At 49.5% G+C, this 25,138-nt stretch overlaps 2 protein-coding genes across 2 annotated transcripts in view; both read left to right on the plus strand.

Moving 5' to 3' along the window:
• RAB40C (RAB40C, member RAS oncogene family) overlaps positions 1 to 18,599 on the plus strand; it is a 35,782-nt gene extending 17,183 nt beyond the window's left edge. The window contains exons 2-6 of the mRNA XM_010565234.1: positions 3,238 to 3,298; positions 5,498 to 5,558; positions 15,271 to 15,348; positions 15,754 to 15,976; positions 17,534 to 18,599. Of these exons, the coding sequence (XP_010563536.1) occupies positions 3,238 to 3,298; positions 5,498 to 5,558; positions 15,271 to 15,348; positions 15,754 to 15,976; positions 17,534 to 17,814 (704 nt within the window). The 3' untranslated portion in view covers positions 17,815 to 18,599. The remainder of the gene's footprint in view (positions 1 to 3,237; positions 3,299 to 5,497; positions 5,559 to 15,270; positions 15,349 to 15,753; positions 15,977 to 17,533) is intronic.
• A 6,315-nt stretch (positions 18,600 to 24,914) lies between these two features.
• Positions 24,915 to 25,138, plus strand: part of WFIKKN1 (WAP, follistatin/kazal, immunoglobulin, kunitz and netrin domain containing 1) — a 2,606-nt gene continuing 2,382 nt past the window's right edge. Inside the window, exon 1 of the mRNA XM_010565257.1 lies at positions 24,915 to 25,138. This exon is cut by the window's right edge and continues 13 nt beyond it. Coding sequence (XP_010563559.1) covers positions 24,915 to 25,138 — 224 coding nt within the window.

Genomic DNA, 25,138 nt, shown 5'->3' on the forward strand with positions numbered 1-25,138 from the left:
GCCAGCTGTAAATGGGGGGACTATGTATTTGGGCTACAGCTTGGGAAACTGCTGTGTGTCACTGGGACTAAAACAGAAAGGTACCAGCTGTGAGGTGGCCAGTGCTGGCGTTAGCCGCTGTGGTGAGTCTCGCAATTTTAAGGGCATCTGTGATGGATGCAAGTTTTCTAGCACTGGTGAGCTATGGCCATACTGCACAGTGAAGAGAGTGAGCTGCGCTCTGCTCAGAGTGCAAACCAGCTAAGAAAAAAAAACAGACCAAAAAAAAAAAAAAGATGCTGCGTGCAAGCTTTAAAGGGAGACCCTTTGACCTGTCCTGATGCGCTGAGTGTTTATGCAAGAGGGAAGCTGACATTTTCTCCAAAATGTTGCAGTTGCACAGGTTTTGTCATTATCAGTGAGCCTGTAGGTAGAGTTTGCTCAAAAACTTTTTGTAAATTACTCCCTAGCCCCAATTTGAGTGTATGCAAGTTAAAAAGTGCATTGCTTTCCTCCAGCCTGTGTTACTTACTGCTTAAATGCTGACTGTAGCCTAGAATAAAAAGTCAAAACAGCTTTGCTTTTAGCTTGAGTGTATGTGAATTCCTGAGGCTGGTTTCATGGCAGTACTGCAGGGGTGTAATCTTCAGAAAGGCCTTTACTCTTCACCTCCAGCACTCTGATGCCAAGGAGCAAAGTTCTGCACAAAGACATGGGCTGCCCTGAGGCCAGGCAGCGAAACCAGTTGACTGCAGCTGTCTGGAAATGTGAAGAGATAGATTTGGTACTTTCCTTTCTCTGTGCTTTTGCATTTGGCATTTGACCTCAAGTGTGGTGGGCAGCAGGTGCCTGGAGAGTCTGCCAGAACAGCTCCATCGTGGTGAGCTCTATTAATTTCCCACGCAAGCTGGGAATCCCTGCCATCCCTCCCTGTCCCCTGGGAAAGGATATCTGCAGGGGCAAGTACAACCATGCACCTCGTGCTTATTCCCTCCATCTCGCATACCTTCTCTTCTGAGCAAAGGCATCACTACGAAGGATATGAAGGACTTCTACTTTGCCTATTTATTTTCCCTGAGCATCTTTGGAGTGAGGAGCAGTTGGACCAGGAGCTCAGGAAGTTTTCCAGTGCTGTTTTCTGTTGGTTGCCTGCTTTGGTCATGGCCATATTGTTCTGCCCAAAGACTGGCGTTGCTCTAGTTTAAAGTATGTGGTATAGTTTCAGATGGGCATGGAGGGAATGGGTATTTAAAGCATTGCTCTGGTGACTGAGTCGTGTATTTGCGACAGGGAACCCACATTCCTCACATTGGGGATGTAGGCTGGGCAGTTTGTGAGTGTGGAACCTAACGAAGGCATTTCTGGGTTTGTGTGTTCGGCGTTTCAATTAACGAGTTTTCTTCTCTTTCCAGTCAAGCTGAACCTCTCTCACTTTTAAAAGCTGATAGTCAAGTGATCATTTCACCTCGACGGTGGCACTTTTGGAAGCACTTGGCTTCTGTGCCCTGAAAACTGTCTCAGTTCCCCCTCCTCAGTGCTTTCATGCAGCTGCTCCATCCATGTGCTTGGGCTGCTGGCACAGAGGATGCTGAGGGCTTCCTGCTGCAGGGAGCTCTTCTGCCTAAGGAGTGGAGCAGAGTCTCTGGGGGTTTTGCTGCTGAAACAGGGCAGTGGGCTTAATTAGCCCTTTCCCTAATGGCCCATCAGCCTGTGCCAGGGGATGATCCTGGTTCAGGGTCTGGGGGCGAGAAGTCTGGATGCTCCCTCCTGCCTGCAGAGCAGGCTTTCTCCCACTACAGCTTGCCATCCCTGGGGACAAGGGAGATTTATGTCCGCCTGAAAATAAATACAGATCATTCACTTATCTCTGGAGGAACATAAAATGTAAACTGCCTATTTTCTGTGATAAAGCACTGGAAATAGTTTGAATTTAAGATAATTATCTTTATTGCTTTTTATAGCACCCTGTGAAGGCTGAAATCTAATTTGTTTTTCACTAACAGGCAGCTCCTGCTGATGACTCAGAAAAATCCATTTGCTTTATTTACAAACTTGTCTGTTTGGTTATCGGGGCAGTATTCTTGCAGGAGAAGGGAAATACAGGTCGTAACACAATGGTGGGTTTTTAATATAGATTCAAAGTTTGATACCTATTGGCAAGAGGAAAAAATAAAGTTGATCTAATCAGAGTGAAGTGACTCTGCTTTATTAAAGACAATTGTAAATTAGTTTATGCTTTAGTGGGTGTGCAGTAATGGTGTACAATGCTTTGTTTAAGCAACTTCAATACACGTGAAGCTTATTAACTGGAGCTTGGGAGAAGCTGCTTTTCCTGGACACCTGGTGCCCCTTGGCCGTTCCTGAGCCCAGGCTTTGGGGGAAGAGGTGGGAGGTACGGTCATGCCTCTTCCCTCCTGTGCCTGGGGCCATGGGGAGTGGTGTGTTTGGCTCAGTTTGGACATGTTGCTTGCAAGTGGAGTTGCCCCTTTTTTAAACTTCTCCAAATGTGAGACAGGCTCCCAGTTTTTAACAAACTCTTTGTGTATCTGAAGATGTTGGGCACCCCTTGTGCGAACGAGTTGCTTGTCAGCACAGCCTGGTGTTGCAGTTTGGAGGGTCTTCTGCTGCTCTGGTCCTGTGGCTCTATGAAAAGCAGTCGTCTGTGCTTCCTTCTCAGCCCTTGATAAAGGGGGAATGCTTTCTGCCTTATCTGACCATGTATGATACACACCTGAGAGCTGCTCAGAAGAAGAAACAGCATTGCCCGGACAGGCTTTCAGTATCGCCCACCTCCCAAAATGTCCTTTGATTGTTTTAGGCAGTGATGTTTCTTGAGAGATGGTGAGTCTGCAGGCTGACTTAGCAGACGTGCTTCTAAATTGCTCGTCTCTGGCTCGTCCCCCAAAAGTCTGTAATGTAACACTGTCACTTGGGATAATGCTACAGACCACTGAATCTCCTACAGCTCGAGTCCTAGCGTGTTTTATCCAATAATGGAGAAGTAAGAAACAATCTAGGGGTTAACTATATTTTTAGGGAGGAGGGATAGAGCTTCACAAGAGTAGTCTTTGCCTTAAAGCAGAGGTCTATTTCTATGAAGTCTCTGTAGCCCTCCACAAACACGCAATAGAGCAAGGGGGAGAAAACATCACTTTCTGTAAACATGAAATGATAGATCTGGCTAGGCAGAGCAGATTTCTTGTCCATCTCTGAAGACCTGCTCAGTGTTTGCTCAGCTTTTTATTGGTTTCCTTTCAGGAATTGACTACAAGACCACTACTATCTTGTTGGATGGCAGAAGGGTCAAGCTGGAACTGTGGTGAGTGTTTCTGAGCTGCTTTGGCTGTGAGCACAGGACCAGTGAGCAGGGGCTGTGGTGCTGCTAGTGGGATGTGGTACTGAGCTGCAGAGAGCGCAGAGCATCCCCAGGCATGCGGTGAGGCTTGCTCTCTGTTCTTATCAGTGAGTTAGTCTAGCAAGCCAGACCTCTTTCCATTGATTGAGTAGCACAAACAGCATACTGTTCTTTGCTGGAATAGTCCGACTTCAGTCTTTCTCTGTCATACCTGACCATGTTCCCATACAGCTCTCAAATCACTGAGGGAACAGTACTATTTTGGAAGCAATACTGGATTTTCCTGAAATCCTAGGATGAGAAATATAAACAAAAGAATAGGAAAGGAGGAGAAGAAAAACGTGTGAAGCCCTTAGTCCCTACAGAAGCTGGGTATTTCTCAATGACTTGAGTAGAAAATAAAAACAAGAGCAGTGAATAGACCTCAGAGTTATTGTCAGAGTATGGTAAACCCCTGGAGAGCAGGACTTACTGGAGTGACCTGACACTGGGATGGAGATGGGACAACACTGCATGGGAGGGGTGATCCCTGCCTTATCTGCCAGCACCAGAGAGAGATCTGGAGTCCTTCTGGCCAAGCTTTGTCTGAGGTTTAACCTGCTGAGAAGCTGACACAGCAATCCTGTAGGTGAAAGAAGAAGGATAGGTAGCCTGCCCCTATTCTGGGTTTCACTCAGATCTAGTAGGGAATGACACAGACCCTAAAACATGAAGTTAAATAGTCCCTTTACCAATGCTTGTGACAAGTAACAGGAGTATTAGCAATCTGTGTGAATTGTTAGATAGGAATGAACGCCATGTTCTCAGCCCCAGCGACTGACTCTAGCAGTGTATGGTTCTGTGGTTTAATTATACCCCTGCTCTCTGAAGCTGAATGTCTTCATTTTTCTTACAAAAGAACAGAAGCAGCTAATTTATCTCTTCTAGCTTGTATGTTTATATGTGCCACTTATGTTCTTCTGTCTCTTGTAAGATGTCTGTTTTAATGCTCCAGCCCCAAATGTGTAGTTACTGCTTCCTTCTTGAAACCCTCTCCTTTTTATACTGTAATTCTTGAGCTGGAGAACTAGCACAGGACCTGAAAAGCTGGTAGCATCAGTTTATGATGCTTTAGTGTAATCTTTTACCATTACTTTCTTCGTGCAACCCAATATCTGATTGTTGGGGGAGAAGGAGGTGTAAGCACAGACTGTTAGATTGATGTCCAGGACCAAAAATATGATCTTTGAAGGCTTTATATCTGAAAGAATGACTGTCCTGAACTTGAGGTTAATGCTCTTTTCATATAACTGGTGCAAATCTGGGGCTGAGGGATTCATCAGGCTTCTCAGTGGTCGTTAATGTGTCTTTTATCCTGGTCTAGTGAATAGATATGACAAACATCATAACATGTCTCTGATTACCCTGATGCATTTTAGTATATACTGGTTAAATCAGTGTGCTGGGCTTTGGCTTACTGTACCAGATGTTCCCGCAGGCACTGAGAGGTGCTGGTAATGTAGTCAGACTTATTTATACCACGTCAAGAGTTGCCCTCAGGACAAATGATAGTGACTGAATAGCCCCTTATTGTTGCAGTAGGCTAGAAACACTGTCCCCTAGTCCTGTTCCTGAGCTCTCTGTAGGGTATGATCGACCAAGTCTGTCAGAGATCTGGGTATAAAGATACTTCCTTTCATTTTTGGTTAAAATGTGTTTGGAAAAATAAGTGAAACTAGGCAGTGCAAGACAATTTCTCACATCTTGAGCGGTTATGTTCATTTTACGATAGGTCAGCTGTTCTCCGTGACTAGAAGAGGTCTGCAGTCTCAGTCTTTGAACTCCCATGGACTGTGGGGAACTAGAGAGAAAATCCTTTGCCCAAGGGAGTAAAATGACTTAGCTAGTACTGAAGCTGAGTGGTTTTGGTTTGTACCTTCTCCATGGGAAGCACGATGACAGCAAGGACCTCTGGAGTGTGTCTGACTGTAACCAAAGGTGGTGATGCACGCACCAATTCTCCCCCAAAAACACCATGCAGAGCGGTGTGGGTACCACACATATTCTAAAGATCTAATAAGACCAACGCTGATTTTTATTTATATTTGTTTAGGTCCAACAGGAGATATGCAGTATGGGATTCAATTCTCCAAGTTTCGTAGCTGTAACTTTTCTTTGTTGCAGGGACACATCAGGGCAAGGAAGATTTTGCACCATTTTCAGATCCTACTCTAGAGGAGCCCAGGTAAGTGCTGTTCTCAGTGCTTCGATGGGGCACACTTGCTTTTCCTTTAGGCTGTAAAAATCTTTCATGCCACAGTAAAGAGCTCTGAAGAGGAATGCATCAAGCATCAAAAGCATGGGATCTATGTAAATGCCAAGAGGGGCTGCATGTTATCTTGCTGCCTGGTATTCTGTTTTTATGAAATGGTGGAAGAGAGGGGAGTAAATGACAGACTTTCCTAGAGTCTTACAGAAAAGGTCTGTTACAGACTATATTCAGTATTAGTTTCTAGAAAAGGGCTGAGAAGATGGCGTTATAGAGGACAAGGCAATTCTAGCTCTGGATCTGCCTGAGCTTTAATGTGGGAGCTCATACTTTCTGAGGTTTGTCAAAATTGTTTAAATATGACATTGGCTTTCCCAGTGGAGTTCTTCCAGTCTGTGTTGTCTTCAAGTCAGTTCCAAAAATAGGGTGGCTCCTACTTGCATGTTTGAAGCAGACTTGAAACTAGAGCAGCTCAATTGGATCGTAAAGTACCTTACTTAAAACATGAGACAGACCATTACATTTTGAGTTTCTCCTTTGGGCCCTGCTCCAGAATAGCATCTAGATTCTGAACAGCAGAAACATCTTGTGGTCCTCTGAAAAACTGCAGTTAGTTAATAGAGCTTTCTTACTGTTTTATTGTAGTCCTTTTAGTAATGTGATAGGATCCTTCCAGGATAAAGTCTCCCTAAGCTAAATGAAATACTGTATTTTTCCTTTTGTTTCCAACTTGGAAAACTTTGGAGAAAATTCCTCCTGTCTTAAACACTAAGAGTCGGAAGCTATATATCAACCTCCTGACTGTGCCACTATCCTGGCAGCTTCCCAGCCTTTGGGAAACTTTGCCGCTTTTATTCAACCTCTTGCCATTACTACTCTTGGCTTTTTGCTCCTTGTGGCTGTAGACTTTTGCTTTGCTAACTGGCAAAATCCGTCATGCTCTCTTTCCCTAAGACTTCCTGCAAATTCACTTGTGCTGTACACATGAGAGCACTTTGCCTGGGGTGTGCTGTTGATATCTCCTCTGGTGTCATGTTTATTCTTGTTTGTGCAATCTCTGGGGTTGTGGATGCTTTGAGGCAGCTCCTTTGAAGCAGAGGCCAATTTCCTGGTGCTTGCAGAAGTGCAAGGCAAGAAGTGTTGGGGCGTGCCTTCTGCAGTGGGAGAGTACGGGATCTCCCGTTCGCATGCTCGGTCCCGTGTGATTGAGTTTATCTTCAGGCTTCCCTTTGCCCTTACTACACTTGAGAAAAGTCTAGAGCTTCAGTCCTAGTATAATCTGTGGGCTTGACATTGTGTCACTTCCCTTACCAGTTTAAAGGATCAGAATCAGTCAGTGTGGTTTTCTGATAACCACATAACTTAGCTTTGGTCAGTCTTTTTCTGAGACCTGGCTGTGTCAGATGCCCAGATCAAACTGGTAATAGAAAGCAGCAATCTTCCCAACTAATGTGTCCAGAAATATCATTTGAGAGCTTTTACCCCTGTCTGCAGTGTGACCTGCTTTTCCAGACTGCTGTACAGAAGACTTTCTCCCCTTCGTGTAGACTGTGAGCTCCTCAGAGCAAGTGCTGCGTCTCCACAAGTCTGCACCCAGCAGAGCCTGCACCCACATGCCAGAACTCGTAGCTGCTGCCACCATATAGCGAACTGGGGCAGACAGGAAAGGTGAAAAAAGTAGTGATAAGAATACTTGAACTGGATGGAGAGACAGGTACACATCTGTCTAGAAACTGGAACCGTAAGGCACTTGCACAGTGCATCCTTTGGGTTCCTGTAGCCTGTTTTCCCTAGATGCTAGTGTTTACAGTGGATGCCATAAAGTATTGTGTATCTGGCTGACCTTAAGTTTGAAATTGAAGATTGCTTTCACCTACCTTTCTCAAAATGAAGTTCTTGACCTTCTTTGCTTTGGAGGCAATGTCTTGCCCTTTTGCTGTATTTATTGGTATTGCTTTAGGAACTCTCACCTGAACATCTGCAAGGCTTGTCTTTATCCATCTTATCTGCTTACCCCTTCCAAGGAGTCTGAGAGACAATAAACCTCATCAGCCAGGCAGAGGGACCTTTAATGTGAGTGCTTTATTGCTGAATGCTGGGGTATGGAGCTTACTTGCGCAGCAAGGTGTAGCTTATACCTTTTCCTCAAGGCCTGCATTCTGCTTGTGCAACAAATGCCTATTCCAAAATACTGTTGTGATGCCTTAATCCTGATCTGCCAAAATAGTCAACCCTTACCCTTCAAAACAACAAAACAGCCCTAAATAGCAAGCCTGCCCAGTAGGAGGAGGGGTAGTTCCCAAGTGAAATAGCTCCACTGCCATCTGAAAGTATTCATGAAATAAGCACAGTGAAAAGTGGGTGCTTCTTGAAGACTAATGACTAAAGTCCTTGTACAGTCTTTTCCAGGTAGCTTGGAGTAAAACTTAGATTGGTTTCAGCATCAAGTGATTGGCTGCCATGTGGCAGTGCAGCAAAATTCCTGTATTAGCAGGAGTACAGATATTGTCTCTCTCAAATAACTCACCACATCTTTCAATGGAAGAGGGAAGTATCTTAATTTAAACTCTTAATGGTTAACTAAAGCAAGAGGACTGTTTGTTTTGAATAACAAATGCCTGTATGACTGTGAGAATGGACTTCAACACCTCCAGTTGTTTTCACTGTGCAGAAGCTAACTTCTTCTGGCATAGCCTTAGCATAAAGACAATTTAACCCAGTGTATTCTCAGGGGAAAAGAGAGAAAATGCTCACAAGTCCTGTTATTTCTTGAAAATGCTCACAAGTCCTGTTATTTCTTCAAAATGTATCTAATGCTGCGTGCTGTACTGACTTCTCTGCTTCAGCTTCTCTGCTTTCCTCTCTTGGTATCATCAGACTTCAAGACTTCTGCTGTAGGAAGCCTGATGCAAAACCAGTCGGAGGCAAGAGAAACAGCTTTGTGAACCTAACAAGCCAAAAGCACAGGAAGATTTAATGCAGCAGAGGAGAGAGATGCCAGGGTGGGAAAAGCACTGTTTAAAATGGAGTGTGATATTTGTACAAGAACAGCTTGGTATAAACTGGCCACGAGCAGCTTCTTGCTGAAAATTAGCAGAGGGTTCTCACTGAGTAGAGGACTGAGACTCTGAACTGCACTTCCCATAAGGAGCACAAGGGGAGCTTGAAGAATGAGTTTCCAAAGAGGACTTTGACAGGTTAGCTGTGAGAGCAGGAGGCTGGTCTCAGCAACCTGGCAGCCCTTACAGGGGTGTCTGAGAACAGGGTGAGTCTATCTGAATAGCCAGTGCTTAAGAGAATACTTGGTATGAAAAGTGCCTTCAAGTAAGGCAAGCACACCCAACTTTCCCCACGCGCACCTGACTTCCCCCCACCACCACCTTTTAATTTCTCAAGTGTAGTGATAAGAATTGCATCTTCTGAAGTAAACCCTGGAAAGGTTGCAAAGTGGAAAAACAGTCGCCAAATAGGGAGCAGACCTTCTCAGGAGTTTTCCTTTCCCCCCCCAGCACAGCCTCATGCATTGCTCAGTCTGGACTTCAGGCTAGTCCCTCCCCAAAGGACTCTTCTTGAGCACCTCAATGCCTTCCCCAATTTAGACTCCGCACCACTTGCCTGGATACATAGCCATGTGGCTTTCATATTCAGGAGGAACTTCTTCCTCTTGAAAACTTCTGAAGTAAAATAGCTTCGCTGTCCTTGATGAGCTGGCTTCAGATGAGGACCAGTCCCTTCTTTCATCCAAGGCAGACCAGCTGCTTTTGCCTCAGGATTTGCTTTGAGGATCACAGATCTGTCTTGCTTTCCTTCCCTGCCTAGCTGATCTCATTAGGCATGCAATATGCTCTTTGGCTCAAGGTGGAGGTTTGTGGCATACTGGTATGCCTGGGATCCCCTCTTGTTTCTTGCCTGGGGTTTGAGTATCCCTTCTATCACAGCTGCTTTCATCATCCCTTCCCTCATAGGGTCCGTTGAGCCAGCAAGTCCTGACCACATTGCTTCAGGGTCTCACTTTGGGGCAAAAGAGGAGCAATCGTGTCTGGGATAGCAGAGCACTGGCCTCTAGGCACTGGTAGGGCAGGGAGAGTGTGCAAGCCACGTCATGGTGACTGCAGGGCCGGGGGTGGGTAGAGATGGAAACCCAGTAGTGTTGCAACCTGCAGAACAAACCTGGGGAGTCTGGAGCTTGCTGTATTGCAGGAGGATTTTTATATTAATTGTTGCAGCATAGCATATGGTGAAAGGCATGTAGTGATGCTTAAAGGTGCTTCAGAAATCTTTGATTTTGCTCTTGGACTTCTGTTCTCTGGCTTTTTCTAGTTGGTTATAAGTTCTCAATCATACCGACAGCAGAGCTGGCACGCTGATCTTAACTGTTGTGTGCAGCTGTGGCTCTTCTGGCTGCTGTGAGCAAATGCTAGCTATTCCAAGAGTCATCATGGAGGGGAGAAAGAGGGTTGTGGTGGCACTTTCTGATCTAGCGAGGAAGAAGCAGTGCCAGTATCATTCCTGATGTCCTCATGTACCAGTGGAAATGTGGCTTGCCAACTCTTTCCCGGACTGTGATGCAGAAGGTCCTTCATGAATAGTTTCAGACCATCTACAGGAAGCCATAATCAACATTGACAAATGCTCCCATCTTACAGCAAAGCTGTAGCCCTAACAGAATAATGAATATTGTTGAGTTCTGCTTAGGCAGGTGATTTGAGTAGTTGCTGTTTCTCCTGTTCAGGGCTTCTTAGTATGCAGGAAGGTGGTGGCTTTTTTGGCAGCTCAGCAGACTGAGATGCAGACTTTGCTCTACCTTACGGCTTGCTTGATTGCTGCAAATACCTTACCTGCCTCGGGTCATTTTGATGGGGTTGTCCAGCTGCTGGAGGAGTCTGCCCTACCTGCCAAAATGTTTATCAAAAGCTTGGTGATAAATAACCCCCCTGCAGCCTGTTATGCTGTTGGGAAATGGTTTGGCAGCAGGATGTAATTGCCCATGAGCCAAGGTTTGAGGTGCCAGCTGGAAAGCCATGACCAACCGTAGCTCTGAAAGAGCAGGCAGGAGAGACAAAGTGTTCTGGTTGCCGTCAGTGCTGCATCTTTTGTTTATGGTTTACTTTGTCCTGTGGGCCAGAGAAATCAGTCTGAGGGGTCTTCCAGCCTTCTTCAGCAATAGCTTTTTTCCATCGATGGAGAATACCAGCGAGTGACGCTTTCCTGGCCACCCTGTCATCTACCTGCACTGCACCAAGCTGAGGTCTTTGGCAGTTGTGCGAGCACTTGCTTCCTCCCAGCAGTGTTCTTGTGTGCTTGTGCAAGTGGCTGGAGATCCAGCTCCTAAAGCATATGAGAAGCTTCTTTGGAGGAGTCTGCTTTGCAGTGATGGGTGAGCATGCTGCTTCTCTCTCACTTTTAAAAGCTTATTGCTTATCAGCCTGGTCTAAACCTGCAGCAAGCAGAGAGAGATGATACTTCAAACCTGCTGTCCCCCCCCTTGGTTATGTGGACAGATTTTTGTGTAAGCTCCTGCTGAAAACAAGTTTGGGTTTTGGCAGAGTAAGTGTCTACGTGTGCTGCTCGATACAATAACAGATGATCTCTCTGTGTTCCTTGTTCTTTACACAACGTACTCATGTGGAAATTTCTGTTGCTGGTATGCTTACGGTCGTGCCAATCCCAGTAGTGTGGAACTAAAACAGAGTGGAAATGAACTTTGAAAATCAATTGTGAAAAGCCCTGAGACAGGTCTGGGGATGAGTCCAGTTGTCTTCCACCTCACACGGAAGCCTGTAGGCAGGTTGAGGAGAAAAAGGAGAAAGGCTGTTGGAGGGTTGGTGAGGGGTCCAGAATACCCTTGATTTGAGAACCCGAGTATGCAGCTTTTCACTTCATGCTGTGGGAACCTGGGGTGCATAACACTTACAAAGGTGCTTTGTGAAACTAAAAATTGACAAGTATGGAGATATTACGGTGTTGACAGCCATCTAGGCACTTAGAGAACAATTTAGGCTGCAAAAGGGAAACTGTTCATTTGTCTAGTTGAGTAAATTAAAATTCTGTGCACATTATTCCAAAGGAGACTTTTTTTAAAAAAAAAAAAAGAAAAAAATGACAGATCTTACTTGGAACTGTCTGCAGAGATGGAGCCAGCTCCCTGTCTGCGTGCATGTCTGTGTACTGTTCTCTCTAGGGGAGAAAATGGTAATGACAAACTGTATTTGGGATGTGTGCTCTAGAAACGTGGTGTCTGGAGCATGCCAGTGCTACTTGGAAGAAGTACGAGGTTATCTGGCAGCACCATGAGCTGGCCAGAGGTTTTTAAGACTGCTTCCTCCATCTTCTGCTGAGTTACAGTAATGGGTCTTAATACCCATGCTGGGGAGGATGAGGACAGAAGCAAGGCATTAGACAGCTTGGCCTTGATGTCTTCTGACCTTTTGGAAGCTTTCCTTGACAATCTTAACTGTAAATGTGCATGCATGGAGCTGTGTTATGACTTGGAGGGTAAGCTGGCAGACAGTGTGTTGCGTTTAGAAATCATGGTCTTGACCTTCCACCAGGCTCCTGAGAACTTGGGTCTGCATTTTTGCTGATGTTTTATCCTTATTCATATTTAAAGACGATCCAGGCTGTGGCTGCCAGCAAGCTTAAAAACTCTCTCCTCCTAGAGCATATTTCTGGCAGAAGCAGTCTTCACAAACTAGATCTTGGGTCTGTTTCTCTTGGCTAAAGGAATTTGTCAATCCAGAAATAAAAGAAGTAGACTTCATTTAACTTGCTGGCAGTTTGTCTTGGAAGGGGGTCATCAAACTTTTTGCTTTGTTATTTCCTGACTCACTCATTCACATGTGCGGCCTGGGAAGCTAGAAGTCAAAACAAACATAACAAAAATGAGAGAGAGAGAAAAAAAAAAAAAGGTCAGAGTCTCTTCCCTCCAAAAAGGGAGGAGTGTCTGTCCGTGTCCGTCCCGTCCCGTTCCCCCCGGCCAAAAAAAAAGGCATTTAAAATGTGATGTATCTGGTAGTAGGTATTTGTTTGATTGGGTTCTTGAAAAACAGTATCTTTGGTTTTGTGGAATTTTTTAGTTATGGAAAATCATTAGTTCCTCCTTACTTTTTCCTACCTAAACCTAGGAGAAACTGATTCTCTTCTCCTCCAAAACAAAAACAACCTCCAATTCTTTTTGAGTATGAAGTTTTCTGATTGTTCTAAAAATGACACTGCAAAAATTTACAGAGTCTAGGCATGAGCTCCAGACTTTCCTTAGAGGAAACTGAAGATGCATGTGCCCCCTCCGCCAAATACTTCTGCAAGTATGAAAACTCATCGTCAGGTCCCTCAGAACAACCAAACTTTGAAGGGCTCGCTCTTCATGTTGGACTGTCAAACATGAAAATCAACCCACCATGCAAGACTTGCCTTTTGTACTCTCTCCCCTTCTTTTTTTGTACAGTTGGGCCTTTCTGCAAATGGTACACACGCAGATGCTTAGATGTTGGAGGGTCAGCAAGGACAGAAAAAGCAAGCTTTTCCTGGAGAGCAACTGCCTGGGGTGGAAGAGCTGTGCAAGGAGGTTGGGGTTAAAGCTCAAGAATCAAATTGTTCTAACCGAGACTTTTAAAAATTAAGACATTGGGCAGGCTTTTTGAGAGGTGCTTATTCTGAAAGAGCTGTGAGAGAAAGGCAAACAACGTCGAGGCACACCCAGCATATTTGGAGAAAGGCTGCTTTCCCAAGTGGGGGGAACACTTCAAGTGTCAGCTCAAGATAGGACTTTATTATAAGGATTCAAGTGCCTTTGTTGCTCAGATGTCTTGGCATTTATCATGCCCGTGTGCTCCAGATCTCATGTTGATGATTGTTTTTTCATAAACTTGAGGTATATCATGTACATGGCTTCTGTACAGGCTTCCCCCCGTTCATCATGGGCTTTGGTAGCAGCAAATATTGTAAAGCTGTGTTTCAGGAGGACTGGGTAATTTGTGTTTCCCATCTGTGTAGTGGATCTTCTATTTCAATGAATTAAAGGAGCAACTCCACTGGTATGTGAGGGTGCTTGATGGTCTCTGACTTGTACCAGGACAGATGCTAGGCAGTTTGTAAGCTCACTCCTTCACTGTGCTGTATCTAGGCATCTCCTAGGGAGGACTAGGCTGCCAGCTGAGACTTTCCTTTGCCAACTTGAGATCTCTTTTGCTTGCGCTAGGGACTTGCCGTAGGGACAGCTGTTACTGGAGGACACCCCTGATTCAGAGAAGACTGGTTCTGCCGAGCGTGCTGCTAAATGATCTGTAATCCTGGAGTCTAGCTCGGGCTGGTTTGTTTTGCCTTTAGCTTAGTCTTACTGTTGCTGGGTTACCTTTCACTCAGCACTGCATTCCCAGCTGGGGTGCCTCCTCTCACAGTGCGAGGTCATCTGTTCCTCTGTAGTTCCCATTTCAGGGCATCTTCAACTGCAATTCTGTGAAGTAATCTTGAAGTGCCTGTTGTCACTTGAAATGTCCTTGATTGCAAAAAAGAGAGTGACAAGAAGTCAGAAAAATCATGGGAGAGTTGCGGAAAGGCTGCTGCTTAAGACAATTCTCTAAATGCTGTATGTGCCCAACCGGTACTGAGAGGCAGCTCCTGATATGTTGACTTGTGTGCCTGCAGGGCCGTGCATAGCCTACTTTCCTTGTGTCTGTCCTCAGAAATACTTTGATTCAAAAAAAGCTCACTTGGTAGGAGTTGCTGCAGACCAGAATGGTGGCCAGCAGTCTGGTTGTGGTCCTGCATCCTGCTAGCTGAGCTCAGGGTGAGGGGGGAGACTCTCTGAGGTGCTGCTCCATGTCATCACAGCTGCAGGCACAAGCTTCCCTGACATGAGTTGTGCCTGTCCTGGTTGCCAGCATTATTGTGCTGCACCTTGAGAGGTGACTGGGAAGTGAGTTGTGGATGTGGGTGGTGTTCAGGGAAGATGGAAGTGGGCCTGAGGATGCTGTAGGTACCTGTTGCCAGAAGAAAGGGCCTGGGGGAACGTCTTACAGCAAGACCTTTGATCTGACCCTCTGGGGTTTGCCAGTAGCGCTGTACTGTGTTCGTTCTCTGCCAGTGCAGCAGTGACAATTAACAACACCGGCTGCCTTCAGCAAAGCCCAGCGTGGATCCTGGTCATGAGGTCTCAGTCCTGCAGAGATGCTGTGTCGCTTAGTGGCATCACCCAACTTTTTCTTTGCCAGCAAAGAGGCGACAGAATGAGACAGGTTCTGGAGAGGGAAAACGTGCTGAAAACATGCTTCATGAACTTCGTCATGTTCTGCTACCATCCTACCACTGAATGCAGCTGGTTCTGTGTAAGGGGAAAAGAAAAAGACTGTTTCTGCCTCAGTGAGTTTGTATCAGATTTGTTGCAGAAGGAGGGTGTGTTTTGTTCTTCCGGATACACAGTCACCAAGGCAGTTCCTCCTCCTGCGTAAAGACTGTTGCTTTGGAAATTATTTGGTGGATGTTCAAGCCAAATCAGGAGTAAAACTTTCCCTAATAGTCTGGGACTGAGTTATTACAGACCTGGTGTCTCAATTTTTGCCCTAGCAAGCATACAAATAGTGCAGCTGGAGCAATGTTCTCTCTCTTGGCCTTTCGGTTTCTGCATATGGAGGTGGTTTTTCAGGTGTGTCTCCCTTACACTTCTTGATTGCTCCTGATTTTCTTCCACCAGGGAATTCTCTTGGTGTATGACATCACTAATCGCTGGTCCTTTGATGGGATAGACCGATGGATAAAGGAAATAGATGAGGTAAGCTGAATGGAAGAACACATGCAGTGGTCTATAGCAAAAATTTGGGGAGGTATCACCTGAGGTGCCACCTCTGATACGGGGACAAGAATGGCTCTGCTATGGAGAGGAAATGATGGCAGTCCACTAATAAGCAAGGAGACAAGTGTCTGCCCTCCACCTCTGTATAAATCCAGAGTAGTAGGAAAGGGCTTGGGAATGGTCAAGAAAGACAGGAAGCTTCCCTCTAAATCAGACTGTGGCAGGGATAAATTAGTCTTACTTGTCATGTAGGAGTCCCCCTCGGTCACAGAGCAGTTTCTATTTCTTTGCCCTTCACTGCTGTTGCCGGTAAGCAGAATACTGGGTGTAGGCTGCCCTTGCTAAGGACAAGCCATGATTTCTCCACTTTTTTCCTTATTTAAGCATGCCCCAGGTGTCCCTCGGATCCTGGTGGGAAACAGGCTTCACCTCGCCTTCAAGCGGCAGGTGCCAACGGAGCAAGCCCGGGCTTACGCGGAGAAGAACTGCATGACGTTTTTTGAAGTCAGCCCCCTGTGCAACTTCAACGTCATAGAGTCCTTTACGGAGTTGTCCCGTATCGTCCTCATGCGGCATGGCATGGAGAAGATCTGGAGACCCAACAGAGGTCAGTAGCGAGGGAGATGCTCCATATGGGGAAGGCATGAGAGCTGGCTGGGCTGAAATGGAGGGATAGGACTGACTGCCTAGGTGGGAGGTGTGTTTATTAGTAACTGTGGGATCTGAAAGCACCTGACATGGTGAAACGCCTCAGGTTGGACAAGCTGAAGCTGAGCCGCAGCAAGCTGCCTGCACGCCTGCAGGAACCCAGCAGGCAGCGGTGTGGGACGGGCAGCTCCAGAGGGCAGTTTAGCATGTCTAGGATCTGAATTGCTGCAGGGCATCCTACACCTCGCCACTTATTCTGGATGAGGCTGAGGGCAATTAAGCTCACAACTTGAAAGTACTTCAATCAAATGGCTGTGTGGGATGAATCCAGGCGTAAGCACCTCTGTCCTTACCCTTGCCTGAGCCTGTGTCTCCTGTTTTGGAGGGATGTGGAAGCAGAGTGAGCCCAAGGAGCTGAAAGGGACTAAATCACATCCCTGCTGTCGGTGTGCAGCAGTGGGCTGGGGTATTCCATATATCCAGGCTCATGTGCTGCAGTGTGGCAAACTGCAAGCAGATTCCACATTATATCTTAGCCTGTTGCATTTGAAGCAAAATAGTCTTAGGTCCCACGTTCCTGGGTGGAGGTAGCAGTGTGCTCCACTGGCAGTCTGAGCAGCAGGAGACTTGCACTCCTGAGGTGACCTGCCTTCATATGGATCCTCAGCTCCTGCTCACGAGGGAGGGAAAATCCTGGTTGCCAGCCCCAGTCACCAAATTGTCTGCCTGGGCTCCTGCCCCTGACCTGGCTGCCAGGTCATCCATCGTGGACGGATGGTGAGCAGGAGGAGCTGCATGGCATTCGCAGACCTCTCCTGAACCTCCTCCGGAGGCAGGACTTGTACCTGCTGGCTGCCTGCTTGGGAATAGGGGCTGCCTGCTTGGGAAAGGCAGCGTGGCTTTCGCGGCAGGCTGGAGGTGAAAGCGTGCCCTCGTGTGGCTGCTTGCTGGGAAATCCTCTCCAAGTAGACTTCCCAGAGCAGGCTCACATGATGTACACTGAACTAAGAGGACACTGGGAAGCCTGAACGGGCAGTCTTCTTCTGGCTTGGTGGGATCTCTGTTGCTGCAGGTCTTCTGCAGAGAGCCAGCCCTGTAGCTGCTGCTCTCTTAATAGGTCCCAAGTGAGACTGTCCTGCTTTGGGGCTTGCTGACCCTGTTGCCTCCTTCCCTGGGCACATCCTTCTGGTTGCCAAACGATGGCCTGAGAAGCCAAGTGTCTGGCAGGAATGTGAGCAAGGCACTGCTGCAGAGAGAAGGGGTGGCAGTGTCTAAGCCCTGTGTTGACACCAAAGCTGGTGTCTCGCAAGCCACTAACCTCCAGCAGCAGAGCTTACCTGGGGTTTCCTAAGTTTTTGTCCTAACTAATCTGCTTTCTAGTCAAGGCACCTATGCAATCATTATTAACGCCTCTCCCCAAAGGAGCAGGAACTGCGCAGCATAAGGAATAGTTGTGGGAAGAAGGCAGCCCTTGAAATCTCTTGGCCTTTGACCGTCTTGTCTTTTCTCCCACCAGTGTTCAGCTTACAGGACCTGTGCTGCCGAGCCATCGTTTCCTGCACCCCGGTCCACCTCATCGACAAGCTGCCATTGCCCGTCACCATCAAGAGTCACCTGAAATCCTTCTCGATGGCCAACGGGATGAACGCGGTGATGATGCATGGCCGGTCGTATTCCTTGGCCAGCAGTGGGGGTGGGAGCAGCAGCAAAGGTAACAGCTTGAAGAGATCCAAATCAATTCGTCCGCCCCAGAGCCCCCCACAGAACTGCTCACGCAACAACTGCAAGATCTCTTAGCAGGATGGACATGCCGTGAGCTTCTAACGTATCCACACCCACCCACCGATGTACAGCTGTTTGCACACTTAACCCTTTTCGACTGGATCCTTTTGGATGGGCCGCGGTTGCTTTTCCAATGGCACGCACAAGCGTTAGGAATGGGCTCACGTTTTGGCTTCGCATAGGAAGCGTGGTGCCGGCTGGATCTCACAGCACTGGCAGGGAGAGGACTCTGCCAAGTGACCCTCCAAGAATGCTTTGGGCTTTGCCTCTTGGCCTGGGGTGGAAAATTCAGCAGCTGCTGGGTTGGGGAGGGGGGAAGGGGAAAAAAAGCTCATCCAGTCTCAATGGAGAAATGGATTTAATGGAAGATTGAGAGGCTTAAGGGAGTAGGCAAGGAGAGTCTCTGCTGCAACTTTAACTCTTGGACTCCTGAACAGATTGCTGGTGCAATAGTGATCATTGGATGTAGAAAAAAAAGAAATGGGGACAGGGGACTAATGACAGTTTTCACCAGGATGTTAACCTGCTGTTGCCAAAAAAAAAAAAAAACAAAAAAAAAAACAAGGCAAGGGGAGGGAAGCAGTCTGCTTGCCTTCTTCATTTATTTATGTAAATATTATACATATATATATATATATCACTTGTTTTTTAAGGGTTTTTTTAAGAAGCAGTCAGGGAAAATTTTATGCAGCCATGTAAATACAAGCACTGGATTAACTTTCCCAGTGTCAGCAAAGGGGAGAAGTGGAGGATTTTCTGATGAAAATATACAGATGCTTTAAGAGACTTTCAATCCCCACCAGGGCTTGTGCTGGTTTTTTTTAAATACTACGTATGCAGAAGGAAAGAACAATTTGTGTGTAACATACCCCAAGCTGCTCTATTCTGATCATTCGCTAAAACTTGTGAGTGCTGAAGGCAGGGTGGGACGTAAGTGGATTGAGGGGCAGAGCGGAGAGGCCAGGGTCTCAGGGTTTGTTTTCGGCAGGCAGGATGAAGAGACAGCTCTGAGGTCAGACTGATGTCTTGCTCGCTTCGCACCTTCTGATCTATGGCTGATGTGGGACTGAGGAGCAGAAGGTAGAAGCATCGCACCTAAAGCAGAGGAAGAACACTGAATTTTGTCCCTTATTGCTGCAAAACCTCGGCCATCGCTTCCAGAGCCCTCCATCTGCAATGCCATCCCGCGTGACAGCCCCAGAATCCTGGCTGCTTCTTGCTTTGCTTTTCCAAGGACATTCTGCCTGAGCTAGCGTTGCTGTGGCTTCTCCTAGATGAAAGTGGGGAAAGGACACAAGCAGCTTTTCCCACTGGAGTGTGAAGGAGCCAGGGACTGGGAAGGTGAAAGAGGTTTGTGTGGGGGAACAGTGGACCCCAGCCCCCAGGTCCCATTGTGGCAAATGCGCTCGGCTCTTGTGGTAGCACCAGAAAACTGGGAAAGCAAACTGCTTTGCTCTGTAGGACCGCTCCTGGATTTTAGAGGGGCGTGTGTGCTCAGCGGCAAGAGCTTGAGATGTGCATGTGCTGTGGGAGAAGATCTGTCAAGCAAGGGCATGCGCTTCCCCAGCTTTGCCCCATGGCTGATCTGTGCTGGAAATTCACCTGGAAACTTAGAAATAACACCTAGCCCTTATTCCAAAAGCTAAGCAGGTCTTGGCAGTGGGACTAAGCTATGTTGACAGATTCTCATAGGTGGCCGGGACGTGTAGATTTTGAGTAGCATAGTAGAAAGTGAACTGCTTTTGCTTTTGCTGGGCTGGTCTCCTCAGTGAGGAGACCAGCCGGTACAGTGCTGCCATCTTCCTCCTGGTTGTTAGCAACTCCTCAAGGCCTGGGCTTGCTCTTCTCCCCCCATGCCCCAGAGCAGCTTGTTGCATTGCATGGGCAGAATGAAGCCGCAGCGGCTCCTGCGCGGCTGACGGACCCGCTTTGTTCAGGCAGCGTAGAGGGGCACATCTCTCCATGGGGGACATCTCCTTCCCCTTGCTTCTGAGCCGACCTGGGAGGTGAAGGAGCCTTCCCCCTCCCTGCCCTGCAGAACAAAATACAGTACAGGGGTAGGTCTCTTGGCTCATCTCTAGCATGCTTTATTGCCCAGCTCAAATGAGCGAGGAGAGAATTAAACCCCAGGCAGATGGAGGGGCGAGAAGAATCCTTTGTAGTGGTGGTTTGGCTCAAGAGCAAAGCTGCAGCCGAGCTCGGCGCGGTGGCGCGAAGGCCAGGGGATTTCGAGAACCTGTCTGGGATGGCTGGCACCTGTTTCCCATCACTTAACACACAGCAGAAGACAATCGCTGGCTCAGCAGCCTGGGGATATACAGCCAACAGGTGATCGGCACTGCAAAAGGCGACTTCTCCTGGAAAAACATCATCTGGGCACCGCGGGGTCCCTTTGCCGGGCTGCTCCCGGGCACCGGTGTGTGGGGTGAAGAGGGACGAAGGTTTCCTTTCTGAAATCACAAAGCTGCTGCATGTCTAGAAAAACTTGATGTACCTCTGCTTGGTTTGGCTTTGCCATGTGTGACACCTCCCCATGCCTTTTCCCTGCAGTTGATTTTCCACCCCCCCACCCCCCCCAAGGTCTCAACAGATCCAGTCTCCAGTGAGGATGAAAGATTTACTTAGAGGAATTGCTCAGCAAAAAACTTTTTTTAATAATTTAAAAGGAAAAGATTCTTGCATCTGATGTCAACACTAGTCTGTAGCTGCTCTCCAACACTTGTACCATTCCTGAGTTGTTTTTTTTGGACTATCCTTTTATTTTTTTATTCCTTTGTACAGTCAATGTTGTTCAACTGATTATACATGGTTTTGTTTTGTATAAATTAAAGTCTTTTTTTTGTTTTGAACTACCAGTTGAAAGGTGGAGAAGTTCTATTAATTTTTGCGTGGGCTGGGAAGAGGTTGAAGGGAAAAGGTGGTAGTTGTGCCCAAAACTGGGGATTTGGGGCTGCTTGCGGTGCAGGTGCGTATTGCCACTACCAGATCATCCACAAAATAAATCCTTTTATGTTTTCTGGGGAGTCTTAGAAGTCATGATTCCTGGCTCTGGTGGCTTTTGCCCTTCTCTATGCATGCAGAAGCTAAATCTGTTCTTATTAAAGTCTTGATTCTCACAGAATTGCTGGGGTTTGGGTGGTGTAGCTCTAAGAAAACACAGACTAGTCTACAACACATTCAGTATTGTAGGTGGCTGTAGGAAGCCAGGCTCCTTACCAGCTTGCGTGGGGTTGTGCGCAATCCTTGGTACAGGGGGATGGGGTTTGCAAGTAAAGTCGAAGCCTTAAATTGCCTCTTTGGGTCCGGGTAATCCTGGGGAGTGAGGACTTGAGTGCTGCGGCAGTTTTCACCCTTCCTACCCAGACTGGAACAAGCGGAAAGTCAGCCTGCGATAAATGTGACTTTGAAATGGAGATGATGCCGCGGGGAGCTCGGAGCATCCGTGTCACATTGGGCTGTCCCTGGGGTTGGTGTTGGGAGGCATCGGCTGGGGCCAGGAGCCCCAAAGAAGGGGGGTTTGCTCATGGGGTGGAGGGAAACTTCTCCTTGCCTGATCCTTTTCTCTCTTGCTCCCAGCCCACCTCCCCTTGACCTCCCTTTTCCCCTGCCTGCTCGCTTCCCTAGGATCAGATTTTCCACTTCGTACCAGACTGGCCATGCTTGTTTTAACAGCTTAAGTAGTAATTGCCGGGGCTGGGAGGGGGCAGGGGGGAAATGAGATAGTGTCTGCAGCCTGGAAAACCCTGGAGCTAAGGTGAAAGCCTGGTCAGGGAAGAGTCGTGGAGACTTTTTTTTTTTTTTTTTCCTTTTCAGGGGGGGTCTGGAAGTGTCTGTTCCCTCTCGCCAGCAGAGCTGAAACAAAGGCTGTGTGTGGTTTCAGGTGGGGTATGGACAGCCGGAGCCCATTACGCTGGAGCAGCAGGGGCTGCCTTTGCTGCAGCTGTCTCTGCTTGGGAAGAGCAGGGCAAGAAAACACGCTGCACAGCCTGAACATTGGGGGAAAGGCTAGAAGAGCTTTAGGGGTCCCTGTTCCTTGGAGAAAGAGGAGGGAGCAGGTTGCTCTGGGCTGATTCAAGTCTCTCCTAGTTGAATGTGTTTCTCTGAACCCACCTTCCTAATTTTAGGGTATCTTGGGTTGGTCCCGCTGTCCCCTGTGGGGTTGTACCATGCAGGCTGTGAAGAAATGGTGACCTTCATCTGACTGCACCCCAGATCCTTGAAAATAAGGATGCACCTACCCGTGGGTGCATTGGTGGGACAGGAGTGCTCCCTGGGTGCAGGGTGTTATCAGGGTGGGGGGACACATGGTGCTGTGCCCTTCCCTCCAGGACAAGGTGCTGAGCTGCTTCCTGTGCTCCCTTGTCTTGAAGGGAGAGGATCAGCCATAAAACACATCCATGCCTGGGATCTTTGAAAGCAACCCCCCAAAAATCCCCGTTTTGGTGTGCAGCGGGTGCTTGGACACACGGCAGTGAACAGTTTGGGAAAGACTGAAGTTACGGCTGCTTTAGGCCATTAGATGGTGAAAGTCTGTCGTGGGCTTGGTCCAGGGTGGGGAGAGTTGCTTTTTTTTTCCATCTTCTGCTGAAGCACTAGAAGAGGCCGGGCAGGGGTGCCCAGGCATGGGTGAGGGTGTCAAGTCGTTGGGAGCTGCATTTCCAACCACACGGCATCCAGCATCCCTCCGGCTGGCCTCGCACTGCTGAGGCAAAAGTTCCCGGCAGGCGCTTGTCCCGGCCTCACCGCTTTTGATCCCGGTGACGTGGGGATGAGGTATCTCGGGGTCTGGTGTGACACATGGGCCACCCTTCAGGGACTGCTTCTCTGGCTCTGGAGAGGGGCCACTGGGGCAGGAGTCAACCCAAATCCCAGCACCGGCGTCTTCTTAGACCATGTTGCTGTGACCACATGGACCCCGGTGTGGGGATGGGTGAAAGCTGGACTCCAGATATTCTCCCCCCCTCCTGCACCAGCACCCTTGGAAGGACCCTGGGGCACACTGAAGTGGCTCTATGCCCCCAGACTGCATCCTTGGGGAGCGAGGTGCCATGACAGCCTGCCACGCTGCCTCCCAGCAGGAGCGAGGAGCGTTTGGGTGTTGGGGATCTCCATGCCTAACGCTGCTGCAGGCAGCCGATGTCTGGGGTCGGCTGGGTGGATCCAGGGGGCTCCAGGCTGCTGGGACAGGCAGGGTACGGGCCCTGGCATCTCCCAGGCCAAGCCGTCCTGATGCAATTCCCTGTTTGCAAAACACCTCATCAACCTCCCCGTGAGTGTCCCGGGGCAGCATAACCTCCCCTCCATGTCCAGGGCCAGCCAGACCCTTGGGCAGCTGCTTGGCCGTGAAACCGGGGACCTTGGGCACGGCCATGGGACATGCTCCAGCTCTCCACACATGGTCACGGCAAGCTGATGTCAGACCTGACCGTGATTTGGGATTTCAGGCCCCCGGGGAGCCGCAGCAGCGCCGTGGGCAGCACGGAGCCACCGGCAGCGCAGCCGTTTGCTGGCCCCGGCGGCTGCTTGGGCAGGGAAGCGCCAGCGGTTGCAGGTCGTGGTGCTGTGTCAGGGGCACCAGCTGGAGGTTAGCGTGCCGGGGCACTGGGCCTGTGTCCTACTCGCGCCAGCGTGGCGGGTGTTGAGGAACCCCCCCCCCCACAAAACGCCTGGTCCGGTGCAACAGGGCTTCCCCTCAGGAGTCGCAGACTGGGGCGCACCAAACCATTACATGCAAAAACACCTCTGGGGCGTGTGTGGGATGGGTTCCCTCCCAAAAATGTCCATTGCCCCCTTCACCACTTGCACCCCCCCAGTTTGCAGCCCTGCAGAGGGGAGGCCGGAGGTGCTGAGCTGCCCCCACCGGGGCAAAACCACCCTTGGGTGAATTTGCTGCTTCCCAGGAGCTGCAGACCCCCCGCCTTGGGCGCTGAGTGGGTCACGGCTCTCGCCAGTGCCGGAAGAGTTAATGCTCCCAAAATGCCATGAAATGTTCCTGCTGCAGGTCAGTCTCCACTGGGGATTAAGGAAATCTGGCCGGGGAGCCAGGCCCAGCTCCTGCCAGCTTAGGGCCGGCTGCGGGACGTGCTCAGGGAGGCAGTGGCGGGATTGAAGCCCAGGCACAGCGTGCCGGAGCCCTCCCGCTGGGGTCTGGCACGGCCAGGCGCTGCCTTCCAGCTCAGAAAAAGACAGCCAGGCTGTAAATCAGCGGGGAGGGAGGGCTGGGAGAGCCCCTCCAGGGGGGCTGGGTGGGCACCCACCCTGCCAGGCGAGCCGGGGGGTCCTGTGCCGGGCAGCGCTGTGCGGCACTCGTGGGATGCTGGCTGGCGAGCGAGGATGACCAGGGTGGACGCATGCTGGTGACGGCACCCTGGCGCGTGTCCAGCCTGGCTGCCTTTGCCCGTGGTGCCAGTGGGCGCGAAGAGGCGAGGTGCGGGGTGAGGGGCTCCCAGGCCAGCCCGGTCCCCGGCAGCCCCTCAGCGTGGGCTCCGTGCGTCTCCCCGCCGGTGGCCCTGTCCGAGTGGACCGCAGGCTCTGGCTGTTTTCTCATTCTGCAGGAATTCAGCTCCGTGGGCTGGGCGGGTTTTTTTGTGTCCGCCCCCCCCCCTCCCCTTCACTCTCCCTCTTTGGAGACTTTCTGCATTCTGCCTTTGATCTCCCCCCCGCCCCGTGTTTGCCCAGCCGATCGCTGGGCTCGCCGGGGTTAGAGGCTGAGGTCAGCGCCTTTCCCATTCCAAACACCCAGAAACATCAGTGGGAAGGGAGGGGATTCAGATTACAACCTTCCCGTCCTCCCCTTCCACCCCACTCGCCCCGCTCGCCGTGCCGGCGGGGAACCGGCGATGGACTGAGCCCCTCTTGCCGAGGGACGCCGCTGCCACCGTGTCCCCGGCGCCCCGAGAGCCGAGCGACGGCGATGGATGGAGGTGGCGGGCAGCATCGCCCGTGGTCCGGCTGGCGCTGGGGGTGCTGAAGGGCAGAGGTTTGGTCCTCTCCTCCTCCTCCTCCTCCTCTTTGTCCCCCCTGCCCGCCCGCCTTCTCCCTCGTCCCCTCCATCCTGAATGGGATTTATCCCAAGGCCTCGCCAGCGAGCCAGGCCGGCGGCGTGGGGTGGCCAGATGCCTCCTCGCGGGAATTTCGGCCGCCCGAGCCGGGGCTGGCGAGCGGGTGGGCGGCAGCGTGGTCCCCTGGGCGTCGCGCTCCTCCTGCCTTTGCTGGCGGCGGCGGCGGCCGGGCTGAGCCTGCAGCCGGGCAGGATGCGGCACCTGGGGGTCTGTCCCAACCAGCTGAACCCCAACCTGTGGGTGGATGCCCAGAGCACCTGCGAGCGGGAGTGCCAGGC

Source organism: Haliaeetus leucocephalus, unplaced genomic scaffold (assembly GCF_000737465.1).
Source record: "Haliaeetus leucocephalus isolate CR32 unplaced genomic scaffold, Haliaeetus_leucocephalus-4.0 Scaffold188, whole genome shotgun sequence".
Lineage (NCBI taxonomy): Eukaryota > Metazoa > Chordata > Aves > Accipitriformes > Accipitridae > Haliaeetus > Haliaeetus leucocephalus.